We start from the raw sequence: 27402 nt of genomic DNA, 5'->3' as shown, positions 1-27402 counted from the left end.
ATGATGTTTGACTACTTCATTTTAGCTCTGTAATGTTCCACTGTGGTGAATGCTGCAGGCAGGGGTGGCTCTAGGTATTTTGCGCCCCAAGCACAGCAGGCAGGCTGACTTCAGCGGCTTGCCTGCAGGAGGTCCCCAGTCCCGTGGATTCGGCAGCATGCCAGTGGGAGGTCCGCCGAAGCCGCGGGACCAGCGTACCCTCCACAGGCATGCCGCCAAAGGCAACCTGCCTGCCACCCTCGCGGCGACTGGCAGAGTGCCCCGCATGGCTTGCCACCCCAGGCACACGCTTGGCGTGCTGGTGCCTGGAGCCGCCCCTGGCTCCAGGATGGACACATGTTCTGTGAAGTGTTTCTAATTTTTTTTTCAAATTTACCTCCCATCAGTTTCATTGAGTGCCCGCTTGTATTCATATCATGGGGAAGGGTAAAGAGGGGGTACTAACTAGTGTTTACCTTATCCACCACAATCTTAAATGCCTCTGTTAACTCCCTTCTAACATTTTGTAAAACATTTATTTAAAAACTACCAACAAGCAACAGTGCTAATTGAATTGTGCATTTAAAAATGTGTAAGATCTAATTGTGCACCTGAGAGCCGCATTATCTATTTATTTATTTATTGGTGTTGCTGTAGTACCTAGATTGTTCTCTCTGGGTCCAAGAATCGGTAAGTGGGGAAGGGACAAGGAGTTAGTGGGCCAAGACCAGAGGGGTCCATCAGCCTTGTGCTATTGAGAAAGAGTATGTAATGCAACTTTGGGAACTATTGAATCTAAGCCTTTCCTTTCCCAGTGGATATTCTTTTTAAGGGGACTCCTGACAGCTGCTGCTAGCTTCAGAAGTACTGTCAGTGTAGCTCCATTGGAGTTCTGCTGCAGGTTGTGTGTATGAGACCTCTCTGTGAATATGCTTAATCTTCTTTTGGTTCGGAGATTAATCAGATCCTGGGAGTTTCACGGAATTCAGTGGTGGACCTTGCTGCTTGTAGTCTGGGGGGAGCCCCTCCCTCTGGCGAGCTGACAGAATAACTGGGGGGAATATCAGAGATTTCCTCCTATTAGTTTTCCTGCAGGAGTGCGTGGGGGAAAGTAACATTCGCTAGTGGTGTCATCCCTACTAATCTGCAGAGCACATGATAAAGTTTTTTTTTAAACTAACTTAAATTATTGCAAAATAAATGACACCAAAATCACTCACTACTAAATAAAATAATAACATTTTATTGTCCTTGTCAGTTTCGCTTTCCATTTGAGGGAAATACAGTTCTATCAGAAGAACAAAGCCTCAGCACATCTCTTCAATTTAGTCAAATTGGTCAACTTTCCCCTATAGGGAAACTATATTCCCAATAAAATTAATCATGTACATTCCACATGCTAAGCAAATACAAGTTTACGTCATTGACTAAGAGGTGAATATATATGGCTCTTGGTTTTTCTTTGGTTGAAAAATTGTATTTGGCAAGCACAGTATAAATTTGTGAATATTTCCTTACTTGTACTTCAAAAGTGATCTGCATAACTGGTGAGAGGAAAGTGACAAAGAGAAGGTTGGGGTTTTAGTTTTGTTTGTTTTTTTTCTTGTTAAAAATACTATTTTGTTCATACATTCTATACCAAAGTAACGGAACAGAATGCAAATCAGCCTCTGACAATAGCATTGCTCCCCTCCCTCCGCCCCCTGCTTCCCCCCACCCCCCAAAGGCATGGAACACTGACAACTGAGCACCTGTTCTGAATAAGCATAGTTCATATCTTTGATTCTGACCATATACATAAATAAGTCAAATAGTGACTCATAGCATTATCTTGGGTTACATACCCGAGAGCCATAATTTTATGATAATCTTCTCTTATATTCTCCCTAACCCCTAGGGGGAGTGGTGAGGAAAGGAAACCCATTGTTTCATATCAGCTCTGGTTTTTATTCCTTCTCAGCAAATTACACAATGAAAACAAGATTCTGCTAGATATCCTCTCTATTAATGTCTTTATTAGTACAACTGTAGTATGTATAGTGTTTGAGGTTTTTTGGAGGGGGGAGGATGGAATTAGGAACAGGGAAGGGATGGTGGGCAGAGGCTGAATTTGAGTTTTCCCATCCTTTTCTGAGTCCTGAAACTCTCCTCGCTGTTCTTTTTGTTTTAAAATCTCTTTCCTTTGATGCTATGCACCCTAACCATTGACTGTCTACCAGAGAACCTGAGAGTCACCATTTAGCAACGTGAGTCATTCGCTGTAGGTTGAGGGTTTAGCCTTCACAATTAATGTGTAAATTCTGGTACTGTAATTCTGCAAAAGATTTTAATTGGAGAAAGTCCAAATTTTAAATGAAACCTTTAAATATCTACAATCAGTTCAATAATTTAATCTCTGGGAGTAAGGGCAGAACATAGCATTAATTTAAAATTCATATCCTAAAGTGCTCCAAGGATAAGATGCATAATAATACAGTTCTGTGATATTGAAATGGAGCTCTGATATAATGTCCTGTTTCATGAATTAATGTTATCAGTTAATGTTTGTTCTAGAGAGGAAACTGAGCCAGAAACTGGAATTCAAACCCAACTGTGTTTGTGTGTGTGTGTGCGCGCGTACATGCACAAATCTGGACTTGAACTCTGATCTGAAAGTTAGGATCAGGGCCTTTTTGTAGAATGGGCTGAACTGGAACCTCTGAGCATAGAGGGATTTTGAAATACGAACCTAAACTTGCATCCAGATATTATAGATAGAGCCTCTCTCTAAAATGGGCTGATCCAGTACCTTCTAACTGGAATCTCAGTATCTTAAGGTATTGGTGGTGGTTTCAAATCTGGGTTTCAGTTTTGCAACTTTGACTCATTTCTAGTTTTCCAAATGTACGTATTCTTACATGTTAAATATTATTCATTATGAATCATTACTTGTGAACGACTTGAGATGAAAATGTGAGGAGACGAGTGTAGAAAGCTGTCTTCTAGTCATTGCAGTTGACAGAGGATGCCTGCTCCTTTTTAGCGCCCTATAAAAAAAATCAGGGAGGGTCTGCTTTGATGGCTGTAACATAGCTTAGCATCTATACTACGAACTAAGGGTGTGTTTTCCAGCCGATGTAGAATACTTGTATTAGCTCAGATCTGAGCTAATATACCCAACATAGTAGTGCAGCTGCACTGGCAGCGGTAACGGAGGCACGGCTTAGCCATGCCAACTACAAACCTGCCTGAAACTTGTGGGGCGAACGTGGCTAAGCCACGCCTCCACTGCAGCTACCTATGCTACTGTGGCTGCTACTTATGCTTACGCTAGCTCTTGTTGAGCTGGCGTGGGTATGTGTCTGCAAGCATGGAAGCCCATCCCTAACTCCTAGAGTAGATATAGCCTTAGTGTGTGTATCACTGCTATCTGGGGGAGGAAGGGAAGTCAAGTATACTTTCCCTGAAGTCGCCAGAATTTTGTTCCTCAGGACTTGTCTATGCTAGAAAGTGTTGTCATTTTAACTATACTGGTATAGTTAAGTGCCATAATTCTCTCAGTTATATCAGTATACAAGTGCTTATACCAGCATAGCTTTTTCCTGTATGGGAAGCGAAAAAAGCTATGATATAATTACATCCACACTAGTGCTTATGTGGGTTTAACACACACAAATCACACCCCTTTCCAACACAGTTATTATGATACAACTTTTCTGGTGTAGACCAGGCCATGGCCTACAAATATTTGTTCTTAGCAATAATTGAACATGTACATAAAGTGTTATGAAACATTAATCTGTGGATGCAACAGTGAGTATTGCTAGTGACATCATCTGAGTTAACAACATGTATGATTTTTTTTTTCTTCCCTCATAGGTTAAATGGACTAACTGGCTCTCATTCTGAGGGAACCTAATGGATATCTCTTGCTTTAATTAAATCTCTACTGTATGTCAAAAAGATTTCCCAAGTCTGGAAGCTGCTCTGAAAGTGATTGAAACAGCATAAAAATGTGAATCTAACAAGACTCCAAACAACTTGAGAAAGAATTTTCTACTGATCAGTTTGTAATTTAAATCTTTAACTGAAGCATGCATAGTAGTTAAACTGGTTGAAGAGAAGCTTACTCCTTAAATAGGACTGTCAAAAAAGCAGTCACCTGAAATTTCAAAATGAGTGCATCACTGGTACCAAGTGAGACACGTTACACCCAGCTGCAGGACAACAGAAATGAAATAAAAAATAACAATGAAAGCGTAATAAGTATTGGAGATACAAATGCCAACCAAATTATGACAAAGGTCAGAAGCACTGAAGGGGAAGTCAAGAGATGTGATTTGATAGCTAATCCTGGAAGTGTGCATACTGGTGGGTCAGAGAACATTACGCAGTTAGATACAGAGCAGAATAAACTTCTGGTCTTTAAGGAATCTCAGAGTTGTGACATCAGTATACAAGAATTTAGGTTGCCTTCTACCATAAACAGGGAATTGGATAAAGATTACAGGACTGATGAAGTTAAGGATACTTCAGAGAATATTCGTATTAGCCGAGGAAAAAGTCTGTCTAATTTGAAGAGCAGTGCAAATGATACCAGTTCATGGGTTCTTTCAAAAGATGATGTTGAATTTACCCGGCATATTTCTAAGGATAAAATGATCAGGACCATGGAGGCTGAAGGAATAAAAAGGCTTTCTTTGGGAAGATCATGTAAATTTTCTACTAAAACAGAAGCATTTTCAAAAGAACGTGTGTCGTGTAAACGTTCACTTTCTGCATCACTAGATTCCATTGCTACATCACATCATTTGATTGGTGATACTGAGAAATCACAGAAAACACCAGCAGATCATTTTCTAGATATGGTTCTTCATCCACTTGACAATACCTCAGAGGAAAATATGGTGTTTTATTCGAAACCATCTACCTCAGAGAACAAGAAAGTAAATATCGCAGAGAGCCAAATGGATGTGGAAGATGTACCAACTGTTAACAGCAAAAGCACACTGCATCCTACTGATGTAGATCTAAATTTAAGTGATAAGCCCAGTGAAGTCTCTAGTAAGTCAGAAGCACAACTAGGTCAGGGTGATATGAGTAAAAAACTGGAGCTAAAACATCCACCACTTGTACCATCTAAGAACATTTGTCAACAAAAAATCGAGAGAATTATGTTGGTAGAATTTCTAGGATGTCAGAAAGAAGAAGATACGTTAATACAAGAGAAGAAAGGTTATGGAGCTGAAGTGTCCAAAATGCAAGCTCCCCAGTTTCAAGACTTTTGTAGTAAAGTAGAGGATCCGCTCTTAAACCAAGTGGTAGCCTACGCTGAGGACAGACTACCTAGTGGTAATAGTACCTGCCCTGGGTTTGGAAGAGGAAGTAATGATGATGAAAGCAGGGCAGCTAATCAAGGTCATCAGGAATACATAACAGACAAAGAAATTGGATCTGTATTTCCTCTTACTGATGATAGCAAATCCAGTGGCAAACTGACACCTACAAGAAATAGAAACTTACTTGAAGCTGGTACAAGTTGCATTCAAACAGTTGGTGGGCATATATCTTTTCTACACAATGTTAGTCTCCCTTACAGCAAAACTATGAAAGTTAATGAGAATAAACTGATGCTAGTCAGAGGGAACACTGAAAACACCACAGTGTCTGCCTCTGATCTCTCAGATCAACACAGAGTGCTTAGTACAGAAACAATGTCAAACAAACAGCCAAACCACCAGGATAGTGATGTGGAAACCACAAGCTTTTCAGCTCAGAATAAAAAGACAGCTATTGCAAAGAAATATCTTTCAGATGACGCATCAGAGAGTTATAAAATTTCAGCAAGGGCTGATGCCTTTTTCTGTGTTCCAACTGCCTTGCGCCCAGTGGCAACTGTGAATGTTAATAATCAGCCCACAATTTCAAACAGCAGTTTAAAGGATCTTTATGCACTTCATGTTGACAAGCTGTCACCCTCCTCAGTCCTACCTCCCATTGACAGTACCCAGTTGTTAAACATATCCCCTAAAGTGCCTATCAAGACTGCTGCGAACAGTGGAATCCCCAAACCAATCCTTGTGCATTCCAAGGGCTCCCTTACAGCCCAGGGTGATGCAGAAAGTGACTGCAGTGAAAAGCCTGAAGAAAACATTGAGATAAAACCTGTCATACCCAAACCCAAACATGTGAGACCTAAGATCATCACTTACATTAGAAGAAATCCTCAGTCTATAGACCATCTTGACCCTTCCTTTGCCTCAACTGAGCTGCCGTATGGTCCACCTGTTTGTGGTATGCCCATGGCAAAAGAACAGCAGATATTGAGTGGTGGGGATATTAAACCATCTAACATTCTATATGACAAATTTAAACCCGACTTGCAGAAGCCAAGAATCTATGGTTCAGGACTTGTAGTATCTGGCATCAAACCCCCGGGGCATCATTTTGGTCAAATGAGTGAAAAGTTTTTACAGGAGGTAAGGAGATAACCACCTCTTTTGTACACCCATTGACGTTTGTTTACTTGTTTCTTTGAGGAAAATAGCAGAGATTCGCTGTAAAACCTGAAAATTGTAAATCAATACTGGGATATATGTGGGTATTGTAAACAAACTTTCTTAACTGTTTCTGACACTGACGTGGTCATGGCGAATGGTCTGTTGCTAGACGCTGCCGTACTGTCACAGTACTTCCCAGAAGCACACAATCACCCCCTAATATTCGAAAGCTATAAATGAGAACATTGAGGAGAAAGAGAAAGGCATGTCCCTTGACTCCAGTGACATACATGGGCCTGGGCGAGCCTTTTAAAGAGACAGCTGTAGAAAATGGTCACTATTTGCTGGTAAACAGGGGCTTTTCCTCCTCCAGAGGGAGGTTGGCAGGTATGTCCAGCAAGAGCTCTGGACTGGTGACATGCAGTAGGACCAGAAGAGTTTGCCTCTCATTTGAACGAACAGAAAAACAGGGACTTTCAAAGCTGCTGTAAGACAATTTATAATGTTTGTTTGTTTTGTTTCATTTGAAGTGGGTGGGTATATTAACCATTCTCTCAAAATAACAGACTTTTCCTTTCCCCAGCTTTGGAAGTCCCTGTTTTACCATGCAGTCAAAGAATAACTGAATTCCCTATGGCCCATTCAGTACCAACTTGCCAAGATGTCTGTTTCCAGTTTGATCACTCTGGGCGAGATCATGGTTCACCTTCCTGACCCGTACTGGGGAGTGTGGGAGTGCCAAGAAACCTTATGCTCTGTACAGGCTAGCCGCATTGTCAGTTACAGAGCAGCTGCTTCTGTGCCACTACACCCCCTCCAGAGCAGATAGGCAGGGGAGCGGGCAAGCAGGGGTTACAGTTGGGTCCCTGGTTAGTTTGTGGGCCAGCTACTTATTACCCTTTGCTTGGAACTTGTGATACATTATGATACAGTCTTTACATGGTCACATACTATTTTTTCCACATTCCCCCGCTCACCACACACACACACTCCTAGTGCACCGGATGGAAGGTGCTCGCTGTATAAGCAGCTATTCAATATCTTGTTTTATCCTCATTGTTCACTGTGTGGCCCTGGGCTTATTAACTACATACAATTCAAATCCCTCTTTGAAGGTGGAATTATTAATTTCTAATGAGTTTGTTGGTGGCGCTCATCACCATGGTATCTGAGTGCTTCACAAATATTAATTTATTTTTGTAATACCCTCTGTCAAGTAAGGTGGCATTTTTATTCCCATTTTACAGATGGGGAACTGAGGCACAGAAATTAAGGCCTAAGTATCCACTAGTTTCAGGTGCTGTAACAGAGTGATCTGTCCTGTTAAGGGCAGTGGGCCTTGGGGCTAGCCAGCCCTGTTCTAAAGCATGGCACCTTTAATTCAGGTTTCAGAGTAGCAGCTGTGTTAGTCTATATCCGCAAAAAGAACAGGAGTACTTGTGGCACTTTGTTAGTCTCTAAGGTGCCACAAGTACTCCTGTTCTTTTTACCTTTAATTCAGTTATTCAGGAAGAATCAGCAGACCAAGCTAGGAAAGGGGACCAAATGCCAGAATCAGGTGACCACCTCCTGAGCATTGTGAAGGACCACTCTTAGCTCAGTGGAGGGGAAAGCCAGGAGTCAGGAGAGATTACCATGAGGGGGTAGAATCAGAATCTTGATGGGCCAGGGAGGCCTGCCAGGATTAAAGTACAGCCCCGGGAAAGAAGGGTTGTAGATACACTGTTCACATGGGGAAGGAATTTTAGCTGAGGACTAGGGCTAAAAAGACTTGAGGGAAAAGACTTTTCAACGACCAGGACAGTACATAGGAAGAAGCTCTAGGAAGAAAAGGTAGAATGAGCTTGAGTTTCATGACATATAGCCCAGTAGTTTAGGGTTCCCAGGGTCAAGAACCCACAGTAAAGGTTAGGTGTGTGTTCTCCCAGTGCTGGCACCCTAGAGGGATGCAGCAACCTTTGCTACTAAGGGGAGAGAAAAGGGACTGACCAGAGCCCAGGCTGGAAGTTGAGCCCAAGAGAAGGGCCAAAGACTGTTGTATGGAACAGTCAGACCCTGTGGAGAAGGGCTGTGCCTGGGTCCAGGGTGGAAAACCGATGTTGGTGTTTTACTTTGGACTGTGGTTACCCTGGAAGGAGTGGTATTATGTACCCTAGCCAGAAGGCTAAGTCACCTCTATAACTGAACCTTGCTGAAGATGTAGAGAACTACTGGAGACAAGGAAAATTGAGGCAGGGTGACTGCAGTGCCACACCATGAGGGGATGTGTTCTGGTACTGCTGCCTGTCAAATTTCAAGTCCTTGCTTCAAAGCATGGAGGCCAGTAAAACCTTTCAATGAAAAGGCTATAAGAATCTGATTTTACATGGGCCATATAACATAATTTTCCCTTGTATGCAGTGTAGTTGTAACCATGTCAGTCCCACCTTTTATTGTCTCTTACCAACAGAAGCAGGTCCAATAAAATATATTACCTCACCCACCTTGTCTCCATCATTTCCCCTTATCTCATTCTCAGAGAAGGTTGAACCAAAAGAATGAATAAATGAATAAATAAATAAATCACCAGAGCACAGACACCCAACATGGAAAAGCTTGTCCTGAACGTAAAGTTTATTAAATGCAAAGATTGTAAAATCTTATAATGGAAAATGCTGGGAAACCTTAACTATATGCAGCGCTACCAGTTCTGTTTAGAATTAGCCATATTGTGGAAGTTTCAGTTGCTAATCTGTACTTATTGCTGACTTTTCAAGTGATTGAAGCTTTCTTCAGCTCATCGGTTTATACATAGAGTGAGTAGGAGATATTTATTGCATACCATGGCATATGAAATCCGAAGCCTAAAATTACAGGAGTCGGGAGCTTTAACAGGATATGTCAGTTCATTCTTTAAAAGCCCCAAACAGCTAATGCAGAATACCATGGGCCGAAACCAGCCTTGTAATCAGGTACAACTCCACTGAAGACAATCAAATTACACCATATCTACATTTGTCCCAAAGTACAAACTGTAAAAACGGACTCAGTCGACAAACAGCAATTTTGTCTCACTAGACTAGAGCGATTGTGTGTGGAATTTTTTTTTAAACAAACATATTTACTGTATTTGCTGAGAAATGATCAGGCAAGTCCTCCTGGATTCTATCAGAGGATTCATTTTAAATCTGTGATCATCTTTTCATGTCTGCAGCCCTGCTGTCTTACCGATAGATCACTGTCAATAAAGATTAACACAAGTAGTTTGAAGCCTTGGCAAAACTAACCCAGCTTATTAAAAATGCCTGGTCTTTATATTCAAAGAATTTCTCTGTTCTTTCTGTTTAGGAATTTGTTGTTGGTTATTCACTGCCAGTTATAAACAAAATGATAGGAAGTGTATAATAAAATCTGGCTGAAATATGCTCATATGAGGAGAAAAGGTAACCAAATCTTAACCAGGAAAACAATCTCATACCTAAAAACTTCAGTAAAGCTACTGCATTGATTAATTTTGAAAAATTAAGATAATTTACTTTTATAAGTTCATACAAGTAAGGCATCAAGAATCAGACATAAGTAATAAAAACCTGAATTCTAAAATAGAGAAGTAGGTCATATAAGTATAATACAAAGAAAGAAGAATGTCATTGAAGATTTAATGGTGGAAAATGAGGCTACATTTATGGTGAGAAATGTAGAGCAAAGATAAAATGCTCAGGCCTGGTGTACACTAGGAAATTAGATAGGTATAACTGCGTTGCTCAGGTATGTGAAAAATCCACACCCCATGAGTGACAGTTAAACTGACCTAACCCCTGATGTAGACAGCGCTAGGTTGACAGGAAAATTCTCCCCTCAGAGAGGTGAATTACGCTGACAGAAGAATCCCTCCTGTCGGCATAGGTTATGTTTTTGCAGAAGTGCTACAGCAATGCAGCTACAGTGTTTTAAGTGTGGACAAACCCTAAATATCTACAATATCTGTCTTATCAGAATTTCAGTATAAAATATGCAAAACCCTAAAAGATTCTAAACTGATTTCTGTAATAGTTTAAGGCCAATCTTACGTATTTTAGAATATTGAAGACAGGGTGGCTCTAGGCATTTTGCTGCCCCAAGCACGGCAGGCAGGCTGCCTTTGGCAAACCCTCTGCAGGAGGTCCACTGAAGCCGTGGGACCAGAGGACCCTCCGCAGGCAAGCCACTGAAGGCAGCCTGCCTGCTGCCCTTGTGGTGCTGGCAGAGCACCCCCTGCGGCTTGCCACCCCAAGCACGAGCTTGGCGTGCTGGGACCTGGAGCCACCCCTGATTGAAGATCATAGAATCATAGATTATTAGGGTGGGAAGGGACCTCAGGAGATCATCTAGTCCAACCCCCTGCTCAAAGCAATACCAGTCCCCAAATGGCCCCTTCAGGGGCTGAGCTTACAACCCTGGGTTTAGCAGGCCAATGCTCAAACCACTGAGCTATCCCTCCCCCCTAAAATGATATGATAAGATGTACTTATGAACCTGCTAGGATCAAAGCTCCTATAGCCACTATTAAAGTGCATCCTCTAAATGCTTATAATTGCTGAAAAGATGTGGGCTTTCCATATTAAATACATTGTAATTTACAGTAGAATTAATCAGTAGATATACATCTGCATATGTAATTTTTGATTAATTTTTAAAATAAATTTAGCCCTGATTTCCAAGCCATTCCCCCCGCACACACACACACAAATCCCTAACTGGTTCACACTGTAAAATATTAAAGGGTCCTTAACAGAGAATTATGATTTATATTTTAAAAGGAAAGTCTACAGAAGTTGGACTCCAACCCAGTGTGCTATTTGGGGGCAATAGTGTAAATGTGTCTTAGCAAATTGCAGAGAAGTGAACACCCATAAGTATGTGACATTGCTGTGTTCTTTTATCCCAGGTCATGGAAAGCAGCCCACAGCCTGAAGAGGTGGACTCAGGGCAGGTCTACACTTAACTTGCTGCAGTGGTGCAGCTGTATTGCTTAGTGAAGATGCTACCTAAGCTGACGGGAGAGCTTCTCCCATCAGCATAGTTACTCCACTTCCCTGAGAGTTTGTAGCTATGCCAACAGGAGAAGTCCTCCCATTCACATTGTGCGCTCGGGGGGGGGGTGGATTTCAGTTAAACTGACATAAGTTTGTAGTGTAGACTGAGCCTCAGTGGGACTACACATGTGCATGTAGCTAAGCACATGAATAGGTCTTTGCAGGTTTGTGGCCTTTATGTGGAGAATTTGCTCTGCTGTTGTTTTTGGTGCTGTGCCTTTCATCAGCATTCAGACAACAGCCCGTTTGTTTGGGACATGAATCCTGAAAGTTTCATGAATTGGACCACACATTTGTCAAAAATGTTTCCCTCTCTTTTAAGAAGCTTCAATTTCAGGGAGCAGAAACAGCACCATGTGATTTAGGTTACCTACTACATACATATACATACATACAGACGTCAATAATGAATAACAAAAGCCAAAGTGAACAGTTTATGATTAGCCCGTATGGTGATCTTTTCATACCAAACTATCTGGCAAATGCTTATGAATAGCAAATAAATTCATGGGACTCAGGGTCATTTTGTGAACAAATAAGGCCAAGTTTCTTTGTATTTATTCATCACAATGAACGTGAACATATTAATCTCAAATGAGATTATTTTTCGTGATGAAATTAGGTAAAAGTAATTTTAACCTTGTTTATAATTGTTTCATTCATTATGGTGTAAAAATTAAATTCTCCTAGTCTTGTAATAAAAGACAACTTGCTCATTCAAGAAACTTTGCTAGAGATGAATGTCTTTGTTTAAAAAAAATAGAGCTCTAGTTTATCTTCAAATAAGGAATATTTTAAATAACAGCGAATAAAAATTCCCTTTACTCATTTCCTTAGCACATCATTCTCCATGGTCAAGGAGATTTACCTTTCAGGTGTTAATAGTATCACTTCATTTTCAGTACTTGAAGCTTTTTCTGAGAGCAAGGGTCAGTGGTGTGTTGCATTTGGCTGGGTTGTGAATGACATTTTTTTTCCATGGCTAGTGATCAATGGGATCAAACCATCACATTTTGAATCTCCCATGCTGATCTCAAACCAGCAACCACAAGAGGAGAAATTAGTCATAGTCTTTGCAAGCAAATGTGAGCTCCTTGTTTCCTGAATATGTGAATACACTGCAGTGATACCTGTTTAATTTATTTCTCTATAGGTTGGGAAAAGGCCTATGAAAGAAGAATTCTGTTCTCCGCCATATACCCACTATGAGGTATCTCCAAGTTTTTATCGATCTGCCATGATACTTAAACCACAGTTAGGACTGGGAGCGGTTTCCAGGTTGCCCTCTGCAAAAAGTAGGATTTTGATTGCAAGTCAAAGGTCCTCAGATAGCTGCCTCCATCAGCCAGGACAAATAACAAATGCTTCCAGCCTTTATCATCCTGAGGCTTCAGGTAAACTACAAACACTTCCTTTCTTTTAACTATAATCAGTAATTATTTTTTCAGAAAGGCATATGACAAAATGAGCAATACCTTGTCCTGATACCAGAAAGCTCTAATATCACTCTACAAGATGCCTTTATCCAGTCTGAGGTAAGACTCTACTGACTAAGGAGCCTGGGGCTTGTAGGAAGGTTCCTGGGTCTCTTGCCAAGGAGAAAGGATCAATTTCAGTACGAGTCATTACAGTGCTTGTGTACCTGATCTTCCTCCTCCCTGTAGGTGTCTGAAATGTCTTATCTGCAGTAGTCGGAGGCTAGTTACCTTTGCTGTTGTACCAGGGAGGTTAATTGAACACACAAAAGTCTCTTTTTTAGAATTTGTCTCATTCTGTCCCCCCGCCGCGCCTAACAGTGTTAAAATATGCTGGCAGAGAAGTAACATTTACTACAGACCTGACCTTCTGAAGGCCTGGCACAGACCTCTTCTGTGCCAGCACATTGAACACAGCGCAAAATCAAGCAGACTACCCATAGCTTCCTTCTTGAAGAATTTCATTATGTTTGCATCTCTCCAGCCCATTGTTCTCTCACCGCTTTCAAAGATACTATTAAAATAACTCTTGTTGGACTGCTAATGATCTGTTGTGCCATCTCCCTCTGTATCTTGATGTGTAACCCATTTGACCTTGACATTCCATCTGTTTTTACTGATTTTTAAATGACACAGAACTTGTTCTGGAGTGATTGCCTAATGCTTTTACTTTTTCATTGTGTTGCTCCAGACACATTATTTTCATTTCTGTCATCTCACCTCCAATTTCCCTTATGAGCAGTGAGATAAAGAACTCGTGGAATTTTTCTGCTGGATCTTGTTCCTGTGTTGTTAAGTTCTTTCCACTGTTCTCTATGGTTCACTGGCTTTCCTTATTGATCTATTCGTCTTATTTAGTAAAAGTATCTTCTATTGTTTTCCTTTACCTCCTGGGCAATCACTCATTTATTTGCAGTATTTTCTTTCCTTAATACCCATTCAGTATTGGTTAGTATTTTTCTTTGTCATCTTTATAGTTTGGATCCTTAAGTCTTATACAACCCATTTTTCCCCTTGACAGCTTTTTGACTTCTTAAGCTGTCTTCTTTATCCGTCTTTTTTTTTTAAACCATGTCTCTGAAAAGGAATATATTGCTTATGAAATATGCCAGAGTGACAGCATTGGAAAATGATGTCCTTTAACCATGGAACAGACATAATATAAGCAGTGGCAATGTAAGCTTCTGCACAGCTTTCTAGCAATATGTTTCACTCTCTAGAGCAAACTGAAGTTCAGCCTACCATTCGTGTCTATTCTATTCTTTGCTTCAATGATTAGACTGCCAGTGAAAATATCAATTAGCAATAATTGTGAGAACAATTCTTGTATTGTGGACACCTGTCTATTAGAACCCGATCTGAAACAAATATCTTCTTTCATCTAAACCACAAACCATCATATAGTAAAAATTGTTTCAGTTCACTGGATGGCACATATGATGTGGTAATTTGATACAGAGTTTTTACCTCTCCGTCATCTCTTCAGATCCAGCTCAGGTGAACAGTTGCTGAACCCCATTATTTTCTGATAGCCACTGAACAGCTCATGTGAAATGAGCATTTGGAATCAGTACAGTTCTCAGAACTGCCAGCTTGGCTGGCTGGCTTAGTTGTGTCTGTGACTCAGTGGATCACAGCTGAGGGCTTGTCTGCATTACCGGCTGGATTGATGGGCAGTGTCTAGCCTAGATGCAATAAGTCGACTGCCGAGCGCTCTCCCGGCAACTGCGGTACTCCACCAGGGTGAGAGGCACAGGCGGAGTCGACAGGGGAGTGTCAGCCATTGACTTACCACAGTGAAGACACCACAGTAAATAGCTCTAAGTACATCGACTTCAGCTACGTTATTCACATAGCGGAAGTGGCGTAACTTAGATCGATCCCCCCCAGTGTAGACCAGGCCTGAGAATACCAATTTCAGGACACAGAGCTGAGAAATAGGGCACCCCAAACTGGTGGTCATTCTATCATTAGATTATACCAAGCCAGTAACAAAAGTGAACTTCTGTGTCACCACACTGGTTAACAAGAAGTCAAAACCACAGTCTCTTTAGAGATTCCAGCCCTTGGCTCACCACCCAGACATTGGACTTTATGATGAGTGGTTACTGAAAACCAGTTTCATCAGAATTAGGGTCTCTAGCGAAGCTTGACACATCAGTGTGGCGCCTTCTGCTGGTTGTCCTGGGAATTAGCTCTTCACCAGCTTCAGAGCATCCCTACTGGCCAGTGTCTCACCTGCCGCTGGCCCTGTGATCCTTCTGGACTCTGGTGCCCTTTACCCTGGGGTTCTGGCTCAGCAGTAACCCACCATCTGAGTCTCCCCTCCCTGGGGAACCCGCAACCCTCTATCCCCACCTTGCCTCAGTGGCTACAGCCAGTCATCCTCTAGCCTCCGCTCACTGGGGCAAACTCCAGTCTATAAACCACTCATCTCTGGCAAGGAGGGTTGAACCTGCTGCCTTTGCCTAACCTCAGGCTACACCTCTGCAGCCTCAGTACCTCTGTAGGCCTTGCACAAGGCCTGCAGCCTGGGGAGTTGCCAGGCTGGAGCTGTCCAGCTCCTCTTGCCTTTCCCCAGCACTACTCTACTCAGGTCCTCTTCTCTCCCAGGCAGCCAGGTCCTCCTCTCTCTACAGCTAAAAAAAGACTGGCTCAGCCCCTGGCTCACAGCCCTTTTATAGGCCTGATTGAGGTGTGGCCCCAGCAGTGGCTGCTTCCCCAGTCAGCCTAGCCTTTTCTCTCAGGAGCGAGTTAAATGTCCCTGTGATAACATTTTTCCCAGATCTGGACCTTAGCGTCCAAAATATGGATGTTAGCATGAAAACCTCCAAGCTTAGTTACCAGCTTGGACCTGGTAAAGCTGCCACCAGCCAGGGATTATACAGTGCCTAGCTCACTGTGGTCTCCCCAAAACCGTCCCTGGGGGACCCCAAGACTCAGATTCCTTGAGTCTCACAACAAAGGGGAATAAACCATTCCCTTCCCCCCTCCGGGTGTTCCCTCCCTGGGTTCCTGGAGAGATATACAGAAGCAAGCTCCGTGAATCTAAACAGAGGGACTCCACCCTCCCTGTTTCCAGTCCTGGAAACACAAGTACTTCCCCCCTCACCCAGAGGGTATGCAAAGTCAGGCTTAGTAAATCTAACACAAAGAGATTTTCCCCCTGACTTCTTCCTCCCACCAATTCCCTGGTGAGCTGCAGACTCAATTCCCTGGAGTCCCCACTAAAGAAAAACTCCAACAGCTCTTAAAAAGAAAGCTTTATATAAAAAGAAAAAAAATACATAAAAATGGTCTCTCTGTATTAAGGTGACAAATACAGGGTCAATTGCTTAAAAGAAAAATGAATAAACAGCCTTATTCAAAAAGAATACAATTCAAAACATTCCAGCAACTACACACATGTAAATACAAAAAAAAAACAATATAAACCTTATTGTCTTACTATCTTGTACTTACAACTTGGAAACAGAAGATTAGAAAGCCAGGAGATAGAAAAATCACTTTCATAGCCGAGAGGGTCAGACACAAGACAAAGAACAAAGAACTCACACCCAAAACTTCCCTCCACCCAGAGTTTCAGGTTACTCCTTTCCAGGTGAAAGAGACATTAAACCTTAGCTATCTGTTTATGACAGTCCCACTACAGGGTCCTTCTAATCCAAGGGATCAGCCACTTAGCCAGGTCAATATATAACTCAGATCTTACCCAATAATCATGCTGATACCATTCGTTTAGTAACTAAAAACTAAAAAAGGTTTAATAATAAAAGAAAAGCAGAAGAGAGTTATAAGTGGTTAATAGCTCATATACATACAAGTGATTGCAAAGTCCTTATATCAGGTTTGAAACAGTTATGGAATAAACTGCGAGCTTGCAAAAGTCTCTCTGGAAATTACCTAAACAGATTTCAGTCCTTATTTAGAGTTTCCTTGTTAGAAAACCATTCCAGGGAAATGAAGCAGGAAATGACGTCAAAAAGACACCTGAAACATCTCCATTTTATATCCTCTGCCATGTGCATGGAATTTTAATGTCCCAAACAAAGCCAACAGACCAGATACATGGAAAATTAGTAGCCCAAGATGGATTCCAGGGTCACATGAGCATATCACGTGCCCTTTAGGGTGACCAGGTGTCTGTTTTTTTACCAGAACGCCCGGTTGAAAAGTGACTCTGGAGGCTCCCATCAGCATCGCCTGTTAAAAGTTCAGTCGGCGGTGTTGCAGAGCTAAGGCAGACTAGTCCCTACCTGTCCTGGCTCCGTGCTGTGTCCCACAAGTGGCCAGCAGGTCCAGCTCATAGGCAGAGGGGCATGGGCTCCATACACTGCCCCCGCCCCGGGCACTCACTCCGAACGCCCATTGTCTGGGAACCACGGCCAATGGGAGCTGCGGGGGTGGTGAATGCGGGGGAGAACAGCATGCAGAGCCACCTGAAACCTCTCCACCTAGGAGCTGGACCTGCTGTCTGCTTCAGGGGCGCAGCGTGGTCTACTGTGCCAGGACAGGCAGGAAGCCTGCCTTAGCCCCCTCACTATGCCAATGACTGGGTGCTGCCAGAGGTAAGCCCGTGCCCTAACCCCCTGCCCGAACCCTGGGGCCCCCAGAAAGACAGAGCCCCCTTCTGTACCCCAAACCCCTCATCCCTGGCCCCACCTCAGAGCCTGCACCGCCAGATGGAGCCCTTGCACCCTCCTGCACCCCAATCCCCTGCCTCAATCCGCAGCCCCCTCCCACACCCTGAACCTCTCATCCCCAGCCCCCCTCCCCGGAGGCTGCACCCCCAGCTGGAGCCCTCCCCCTTTCCCACACCCTAACTTCCTGTCCCAGCCCGGAGCCCCCTCCTACACCCTGAACCCCTCATTTCTGGCCCCACCCCAGAGTCCACACCCCCAGCTAGAGCCCTCACCCCCACCTGCACTCCAACTCCCTTCCCCAGCCCAGTGAAAGTGAGGGTGGGGGAGAGCAAGCCACCGAAGGAGGGAGAATGTAGTGAGCTGGGGGCAGGGCTCAGGGAAAGGGTGGGGCAAGAGGCATGGCCTTGGGGAAGGGGCATGGCTAGGGTGTTCGTTTTGGGGGATTGGAAAGTTGGCAGCCCTAATGCCTTTACATGCTTTGATGACTCACAGAGGCAGCCATCCCATGTTCTTCCTGAGATGTCCACAGGAAAGGCTTACTGGGTGGGATAAATTTCTTAAAAGGCCCATTGTGGGCTGACTGTCCTTAATGGGCCATCAACACATAGTTCTCTGGCCCTAATATAAATTTTCCCTGGGAGGTGTTATCCAGAAATAAAACACATATGTAAGATACCAATCCATAGCCAATATTCATAACTTCAGATACAAAGATGATACATGCATATAAACAGGATAACCATACTTAGCAAATCATAACTTACCCATTCACACCTTACATGACTTCCTTTGTACAAGATTTGTTGCAACTGTAGAACAGTGGTAGCAATAATGATACAAATGGTCATATTCAATCATACAGCATCACTTTAGTAGAGAAGACAAGGAAGGAATGGGTCTGGAACTACTGTCTCAGATCCAGAAGGATTAAGGCACATTGGTGAAGCAAGATTGGGAAACTTGCACTGTTGCTGTATGTATAATGTTTAAAAATAGAGAACTTAATTGTCTAAGCCTGTCAACTTGGCACTTTTGCATATGCTAAATCTACTAAAAATTTGCTCTACCGAGTCTATGCAAATGGTTATGTTTAGCTCTCACTTTTGCACTGGAAGTGAGGAGTAGAATTCCATTTTGTTTATAGTTTTTCAAGCATCAGTTTATAATTTGAAATGAAAAGAGCAATTTAGAGAATCTATCCCATCCAGAGAACTGAGTCTGACATACAGATCTGATAAATTAATATCAGTATTTGCTTTGTTTGAATCTAAATTTTTTATGGGTCAGAACAAACGTGTTATGTTTCTGGGAATTTGACACCTTTTATCTCTTTCTGTCAACTTATTTCCCTTAACTTGACAGCTGTTGTGGTGTTATGTTAAACTATTTCCTTTTATCTGCCTTATTGTTTTTTATGTGGTATTAGAGCAACAGGATGAAATGTAGCTTAGATAAACTTAATATAATCAAATGAAGCACACACACTTAAAACAAAGCACTTTCTCTGATATAACTGAAGGCAATGTTTTGTTCTTAAAAGTGCACATTTATTGGTTTGCTTGATTAAAGCATAATCAACTGTGGTATAATAAATGTTTCCCCTTGCTTGGCTACCATTACTACAAGCAAGAAACTCTAGTGAGCACCCACTTGAGGGCTGATCTTGAGCCCTTAATATGACAAACCTTTCGCTGATTTCAGTCTTGCAGGATTAGGTTTTTGAGTGGTGGAAATGGAAGGAACTAGCCAGTTCCACAGTGTGATGTATATATTACTACATGAATCTGCCTTGCCACAGTACAGTAGCCAGGGCAGAACCAGTGCCTTGTAATGGAGATTTTATTCCTTTCCGCTCTGCCTTCCCTAGTACAGCAACTCTTTTAACCAGCCTCGGTGGTGCTGCACGGCACTGAGTATTTTGGTTCTCAGACAATAACAGTAATGAAGACAGTACTGTCTCTAAAGCAGTTGAGCATTAAATCCCTGAACTCCTGCTATCAGACAAGCCACAGAGCAATGCATTAAGGGTCTTGTTAGTTTCAAGCAGTTATAGTCTTCATTGAATTACTGCATTCCAGTAAGGCAGTGTTGTGGAAGGGAAATCTAATAATGAATGATATTGTGTATAATGCTGGTAAACATCACACGATGAGGCTTAAAATGTGATTGAGTTGATTACAATTCTGTAAGTGTAATGTATTCAATCCATGGCGCACCTCTGCATGTGTTATACTGTCATTTTCGTATTTAGTGGTACCACTCTTTAGAAATGCTTAAATGGATGACTAACTTTAAGAAGAGGATATAAAGTAGGTAGGCAAGGAGTAAGAAAGTGTTATTGTTATGGGGGGAAAGTGCTCAACACTATAGGAGGTATAGTAAGTCAATGAATTGTGATATATTCAAAGGGAGTTGGGTGTCATTCTCTCTCTCTCTGAGAGCTTAACACTCATTTATTCTGCATAAATTTTCCTTACCTCTTCTACAAGAGCCATCAAGTGTTGAACAAGTATTTAATGACACTTTACACTATGTCTGTAATGTATAAATTGTTAATATACTTTCCTCTGTTATGAAGACTTTTGGGAGCAAATATGGTAATATTTGTGTGAATTGGCTGATCTTGATTGGCAGACTATCTGACTTTGAAAAGTAAAATAGTGATCCCTTGGCCATCTTTTAAATTAAATTAAATGTCTATTATTTTTTCCTGATGTTTATGAATATTTTTTCCTTGTGCAGTGTGAGTTAATTAAATTTTCCCTCCCTTAGTTTATGATATTTACCATTTTAATGGCTTATAGGATTTTGTGGGAATCTTAAACCAACTCCACACAATTGAAATTGGATCAAAGCAAAATCTGTTATTAATAAAAGGACAGTCAAAGTGCTTATACTTTTCTCTCTGTTAATGAGTTGAGGACCGATCCTGACAGGTGCTCAGCACCCCCATCTAGGTGCTAAGAGTTTCCAAGTCCTACTGGAGATGCATTTTTTTCCCCAAAAGATAGAAACAGGACTGTATTTTTCTCTCTCACACGTATTCACACACACACACACGTAAAGTACATCACTAGTGCCACTCTGTCTCTGCAGCTTTCTCCTTCTGTGTCTTCTTTATTTTTTATGTTGTGACTCAGGGCTACTGAATATCACATGAGATTTGAAGATAAGATTTGCACTTTGAAGTTGCTTCCTGTAATTTTGTATTTATGCTATTCAGGCTTCAATTTTATTCACTTGTTCTGCAGTCTGATAAACCTGGGTCTCGGGGCAGATCTGAGCTGTTGAGCATCTTAGTTTTTTGAAGAGAGAGATTACACACTCAGAATTCAAGAGTTACAGTGCTATGTTCTGTATCTCCTAGTTACTCAGCGTAATGATTCTGAACGGCATTGCCTACTTTTTCAGCTGGCAGAATGGTGATTTGTATGCTTTTGTGGAGATTTAGAAGTGTCTCAGTATGACACATCTCTTCAGAAGAATTATATGAAGGACAATTATTGCCACCTTAGAAACCTAGCTCTACTCTCCCTCCCCTCTCTTGGCTAATACTGCTTGTTTAAAGTAAACAACCTGCAGTAACATGCCATGTTCTCTGGCTGTCTCCATTGTTCTATGTCACATTGTAATTCTACACCTGGTGCCACAGACATTGTCAGTCACAGTATTGAAATCCATTGCATCAATCTGTATTTTTGTACAGTGCAAGGAAAATGCTAAAGTGATTATTAAATACTAAGTGTTTATGTTCTGCTTCGATATCACCCTAGCATAGAAAATCCAACAGGATGCATTTCCATGGGAAGTTAGGAAACAGAAAGTGAGGACTTAACATAATTCCATAATCAGTGTGTAAATGAAATGAAAAGGTGTGAAGGTGAAAGTGGATAATGAAAAAGGAAAAACGTGGGATGAGACGAGTGAAAAAAGCAGATGAGTTAGAGGAAGCCCTTAGTTAAGAAGGGACGGAGTAAAGGCAGTTGGAAAGGGAAAGAGCTATCCATGGTGTGACATAATTGTAAGGGGACTATAGCCATTCTCCAAAATACATTCTAGCCATCTTCTTGAGGATTTCCGTTCAGTTAACTCCTAAGGCAGTTTCTCATGGGACTTTGCTTAATATCATCTAGCTTCTGGACACAGTGAGTGTGGAAATCTGTGATCCAGAACAGGCTTCAGGAATAGAGACATAGGATCATAGAGATGTGGGACTGGAAGGGACCTTGAGAGGTCTTCTAGTCCGGTCCCACCTCCTTGTAACAACCTTTTATGCATTTGAAAACTATCATGTCCCCACTACACACCCAGTCTTCTTTTCTCCAGACTAAACAAACCCAATTTTTAAAATTTTCCCTCAAAGGTCATGTTTTCTAGACATTTAATCATGTTTGTTTCTCTTCTCTGGACTTTCTTCAGTTTGTCCACATCTTTCCCCAAATGTGACGCCCAGAACTGGACACAATACTCCAGTTGATGCCTAATCAGTGCAGGATAGAGTAGAAGAATTTCTTCTTATTTATTTCTTACAACACTCTTCCTAATACATCCAAGAATGATGTTCACTTTTTTTAGGGCTGTTGATTAATCACAGCTAATTCATGCAATTAACTAAAAAAAAAGTAATCGCAATTTTAAAAAATGGTGATTAATTGCACTGTTAAACAATAAAATACTAATAGAAATTTATTAAATATTTTTGGATCTTTTTCTACATTTTCAAATATATTGATTTTAATTACAACACAGAATACAAAGTGTACAGTGCTCACTTTATATTATTTTTATTACAAATATTTGCACTGTAAAAATGATAAAAGAAGTAGTATTTTTCAGTTCACCTCATACAAGTACTGTAGTGCAATCTCTGTTGTGAAATTTACAAATATAGATTTTTTTTAATATAACTACACTCGAAAACAAAACAATGTAAATCTTTAGAGCCTATGTTCCATTCAGTCTTATTTCTTATTCAGCCAATTCCTAAGACAAAAAAGTTTGTTTACATTTACAGGAGATAATGCTGCCTGCTTCTGATTTACAATGTCACCTGAAAGTGAGAACAGGCATTCGCATGGCAGTTTTGTAGCTGGCTTTGCAAGGTATTTATGTGCCAGATATGCTGAACATTTGTATGCCCCTTCATGATTTGGCCACCATTCCAGAGGACATGCTTCCATGCTGATGATGCTTGTTAAAAAATAATGTGTTAATTAAATTTGTGACTGAACTGCTTTGGATTGTTATTGAGCAAAATCTGTCATCAGCATGGGCACATGTCTTCTGGAATGGTGCTTGAAGCATGAAGGGACATATGAATCTTTAGCACATCTGGCACATAAATATCTTGTGACGCCAGCTACAACAGTGCCATGTGAACACCTGTTCTCACTTTCAGGTGACACTAAACAAGATGCAGGCAGCATTATCCCCTGCAAAAGTAAACAAACTTGTTTGTCTGAGCAATTGGCTGAACAAGAAGTAGGACTGAGTGGACAAGTAGGCTCTAAAGTTTTCCATTGTTTTATTTTTGAATGCAGTGATTTTTTGTACATAATTCTACATTTTTAAGTTCAACTTTCATGATGAAGAGAATGCATTACAGTACTTGTATTAAGTGAATTGAAAAATACTATTTCTTTTGTTTATTACAGTGCAAATATTTGTAATAAAAATAAATTTAAAGTGAGCTCTGTACACTCTGTATTCTGTGTTGTAATTAAAATCAATATATTTGAAAATATAGAAAAGATCCAAAAATATTTAACTAAATCATATTCTATTGTTTAACATTGTGATTAATCGCACAATTAATTACAATTAATTTTTTTAGTTGTGCGATTAATCGTGATTCATTTTTTTAATTGCTTGACAACCCTACATTTTTTGCAACAGTGTTACACTGCTGACTCATATTTAGCTTGTGCTCTACTATGACCCAAGATCCCTTTCTGCAGTATTCCTTCCTGGGCAGTCATTTCCCATTTTGTATGTATGCAACTGATTGTTCCTTCCTAAGTGCAATACTTTGCATTTGACCTTACTGAATTTCAGGCTATTTACTTCAGACCATTTCTCCAGTTTGTCCAGATCATTTTGAATTTTAATCCTATCCTCCAAAGCACTTGCAACCTGTCCCAGCATGGTATCATCCGCAAGCTTTATAAGTACACTCCCTATGCCATTATCTAAATCATTGATGAAGATATTGAACAGAACCAGATCCAGAACTGATCCCTGTGGGATCTCACTCTTTATGCCCTTCCAGCATGACTGTGAACCATGCATAACTACTCTCTGGGTAATGGTTTTCCAACCAGTTATGCAACCACCTTATAATACTCCAGCTATGTTGTATTTATGAGAAGGTGATGCGAGACAGTATCAAAAGCCTTACTAAAATCTAGAAATACTACATCTACCACTTCCCCCACTTCCACAAGGCTTGTTACCCTGTCAAAGAAAGCTATTAGGTTGGGTTACCATGATTTGTTCTTGACAAATCCATGCTGACTGTTACTTAACACCTTATTAACTTCTAGGTGTCTGCAAATTGATTGCTTAATTATTTGCTCCATTATCTTTCCGGGTACTGAAGTTAAGCTGACTGGTCTGTAATTCCCTGGGTTGTCCTTATTTCCCTCTTTATAGATTGGCACTATATTTACTCTTTTTCAGTACTCTGGAATCTCTCCCACCTTCTATGACTTTTCAAAGTTAATCACTATTGGCTCAGAATCTCCTCAGTCAGCTCCTTGAGTATTCTACGATGTATTTTATCAGGCCCTGGTGACTTGAAGACATCTAACTTGTCTAAGTAATCTTTAACTTGTTCTTTTGCGATTTTAGCCTCTGATCCTGCCTCATTTTCACTGGCATTCAATAAATTAGATGTCCAATTGCTACTGAACTTTCTGGTGAAAATTGAAACAAAAAAGTTCTTCATCACTATGATGGGTGGGTTGGGAGTAGTGGTGGAGCACTGCCTGCTGCCAAAAGTAACCAGCAGCCAGTGTCCTCCCTGTGACAGAGTCATATCCCCCTTCCACAGAGGCATGACAGCAGTCCTCTCTAGATCTCTATCCTGTAGCTTTCCTGCCTGCTTCTGAGAGATTCCACCAGCAGACACCTTTCACACTGGATGGTCCCCCCAGCCTGGCTTTCTGAAAGTGGGAAATGCAGGCCATAGTCTCTGAAAATCCACACTAGGATCTGGATAGAGACATCCAGGGTTATCTTCTCTGTCTGGATTCAGGTGCAGGTGGAGGAGACAGGAGCAGCACTGGCACTGGCGATGTGGCCCTTCCTAACCATAGCAATTATATCTTAGTTAACAGCTGACCTTCCTTCCAAAGTAATTCTTTTCTCTTAACATGTTAATTCCTGATATTTTTGAGAGAGAGAAGGATTTTAGTGCTAGCTGGAGGATGAAATGGTGAGGAACAGCAAGAAGTGTGGGAGGGCGGGAGAGCTGAGTGCTTAGAGGCTTGGGAACGGTGACTGGTTGACCGGCCACCTGTCTCTCAGTATTGTTCTGCTGATCCGTCAGTTATCTTATTGAAAGGACAAAGGCAAAGTTGAGGACCAGTCATCCCCTTCACCACAGGACTGCAGTGGCAGCCATTCTTACTTTCACTTGCTTGTTAGAGCTGGGCACAGTGCCCCGGGGGAGCACACAACCAGAGGTGGCTGTTCTCTCTTGCTGAATATGATGAAATGCTAAGCAGAGTTCCCGCTACATGGAGTCCACCTTGCAGCAAAGCAGTAGCAGCTGGAGGAAGGAAAAGCAGTGTCAGCAGACAACCAAGTGGCCTTACCTCTTTCAGGGTGGTATTGCATTCCCAATCTGAGGCCAGGGAGTCTCATGGGAGTGTTATATTATCTGCACTGGCAGCTCCAACAGAACCTTCCTGATCTGTACTTCAGTAAATTGCAAACATGGAAATTCAATGTGGATTTGTAGTCTGTCTAAGTGTAAATTAACAAGGTTCTTCTGTGCAGTGAAAATTTCCTAAAGGAGGCCAATGAGGTTTTGTATACTGGATTGTTCCTGAGCAGTAGCGTAGTTGAGGGCAAATGCAGGTAAATAGAGTTTACCCTTTTCTCATTTGGGGAACATGGTGTTTGCCACTGCCCAGCCTGGAACAGGAGAGAGGTCAGTTTACCCATTTCTTTTTTTTACCATTACACCACTGCTCAGCAGACTGCGAGACACATAGCTTTTAACTCTGGGTCACTGATTCAAATCTGACCCAGGTTTATTTGAAAACTTGTTACCGTTGGCTGTTTGGTGACTTCTTTGCCATTAATTGGTGGTCAGTCCAGCGACTATTTTTTTTATTTTAGAAGCCAAACAGTCCTGGGCCTAGCTTGAACTTGGCTGGGAGAATACCTGGGAATCCAAGATACTGCTGGCAGTCCATTGACTCTTGTTCATGTACAAGTAGCAAAACATCTTAAGGTCCATTTTAAGGTTTTTATTCGGATAAAAACTCCTGATGACCATAGCAGGAAAAAAACAATCCTTGATTGGAACAATTGTTAGCAGTTCCAGAAGAGATTGAAGATTGAATTACCTTCTGTGTTCATCCTAAATATGCATGCAGCACCATTGATTGCTGTGTAACCTGGGATAGCTCACTTCACTCCTGCCTCAGTTTCTCCATATTTAACATGGGGATAACCATTAGAGCTAGCTGGAGAACATCAGTTCCATTTTATAAAAACTTTCAAGTTTTTGATGTTTTTTCCCTTCATTTTAATGAAAAGAAAACCATGAATATTTAAGTGTTGAGCTGTCCATTTTTCAAATACAAAAGCTGAGGCTTTCATTTCAGTGGAAAGTGTTGAAAAGAGAGTAAGAATATGTCTGCCCTACAGACACTCAGCTGCAGCACTGAAGCTACTCAACTCTAGCATAGACACTTACTATGATGACGGAATAGGGTTTTCCATCACTGTAGTAAATCCATCCCCTCAAGCCTACGTTGACGGAAGAACATTTTTGTCGACAGACCATTGTCTGTTCCAGAGCTTAGGTGACCTTAACTATGTCTTTCAAGGGTGTACATTTTTCATACCCCTGAGTGACATAGCTAGGTTGACCTAAGTGTTAGGTGCAGACCTGTTGCCTGTGTGTGTTGGTTGAGGAGGTTAGGCTACTGGCATGGGATGTAGAAAATCCAGTTTCAAGTCCCTGTTGTGGGAAAATGGTATCTTTGAGGGAAAATGTGTCACAAAAAACAAAAAACTTGAAGGGTCCTGAACTTCAAGGAGAGTTTAAGTTGAGATACAGTTCCCTTTTATGCTTACTGAAATGTACACAGCCATTTTCTTTAACTTATTTTTTTGTTTTAGCTGAAACAATTTCAGATTTCACAGAGAGCTCACTTGAAAGTTATTGTTTAGTTATTTGCATGTATGGAGATGGAGTTTACATGCTGCACGAATGCTTACAAAATGATTGCTTGGTAGTTTCCTTGAGGCTTCTAAGGCATGTCTGGCTTGTGTTACCAATGACCACCTGCAAATGCTTCCTTGTTCCCAGATAGAAACAGCTGAAGTGTCTCAGACTGATTCATATAACATACAGGCAACAATTCTTAATTCTATAATTAGCTTCAGGCAGGCAGACAGCTGGAATGATTTTTGCCAGTTTTTGTTAGCTTATTTTGGCAGATTTTTATTAAAATGAAAGCTGCTCATTAAAATAACTTAATTCTTCTTGGAGTGCTTGCATGTGTCTGTTCCACTTCAGGTGTCTGCGCACCAG

The 27402-nt window shown here is 41.4% G+C and overlaps 1 protein-coding gene across 1 annotated transcript in view; it reads left to right on the top strand.

Annotated features, from left to right (window-relative positions):
• The window catches only part of LOC127043793 (microtubule-associated tumor suppressor candidate 2-like), a 388941-nt gene that overhangs the window by 177020 nt on the left and 184519 nt on the right, over nt 1-27402 (top strand). Inside the window, exons 3-4 of the mRNA XM_050937930.1 lie at nt 3838-6437; nt 12666-12906. Of these exons, the coding sequence (XP_050793887.1) occupies nt 4134-6437; nt 12666-12906 (2545 nt within the window). The 5' untranslated portion in view covers nt 3838-4133. The remainder of the gene's footprint in view (nt 1-3837; nt 6438-12665; nt 12907-27402) is intronic.

This window comes from Gopherus flavomarginatus, chromosome 1 (assembly GCF_025201925.1).
Source record: "Gopherus flavomarginatus isolate rGopFla2 chromosome 1, rGopFla2.mat.asm, whole genome shotgun sequence".
In the NCBI taxonomy this organism is placed as follows: Eukaryota; Metazoa; Chordata; order Testudines; family Testudinidae; genus Gopherus; species Gopherus flavomarginatus.
Note: the sequence above shows the minus strand (reverse complement) of the source record. Positions and strands in the feature narration are given on the sequence as shown.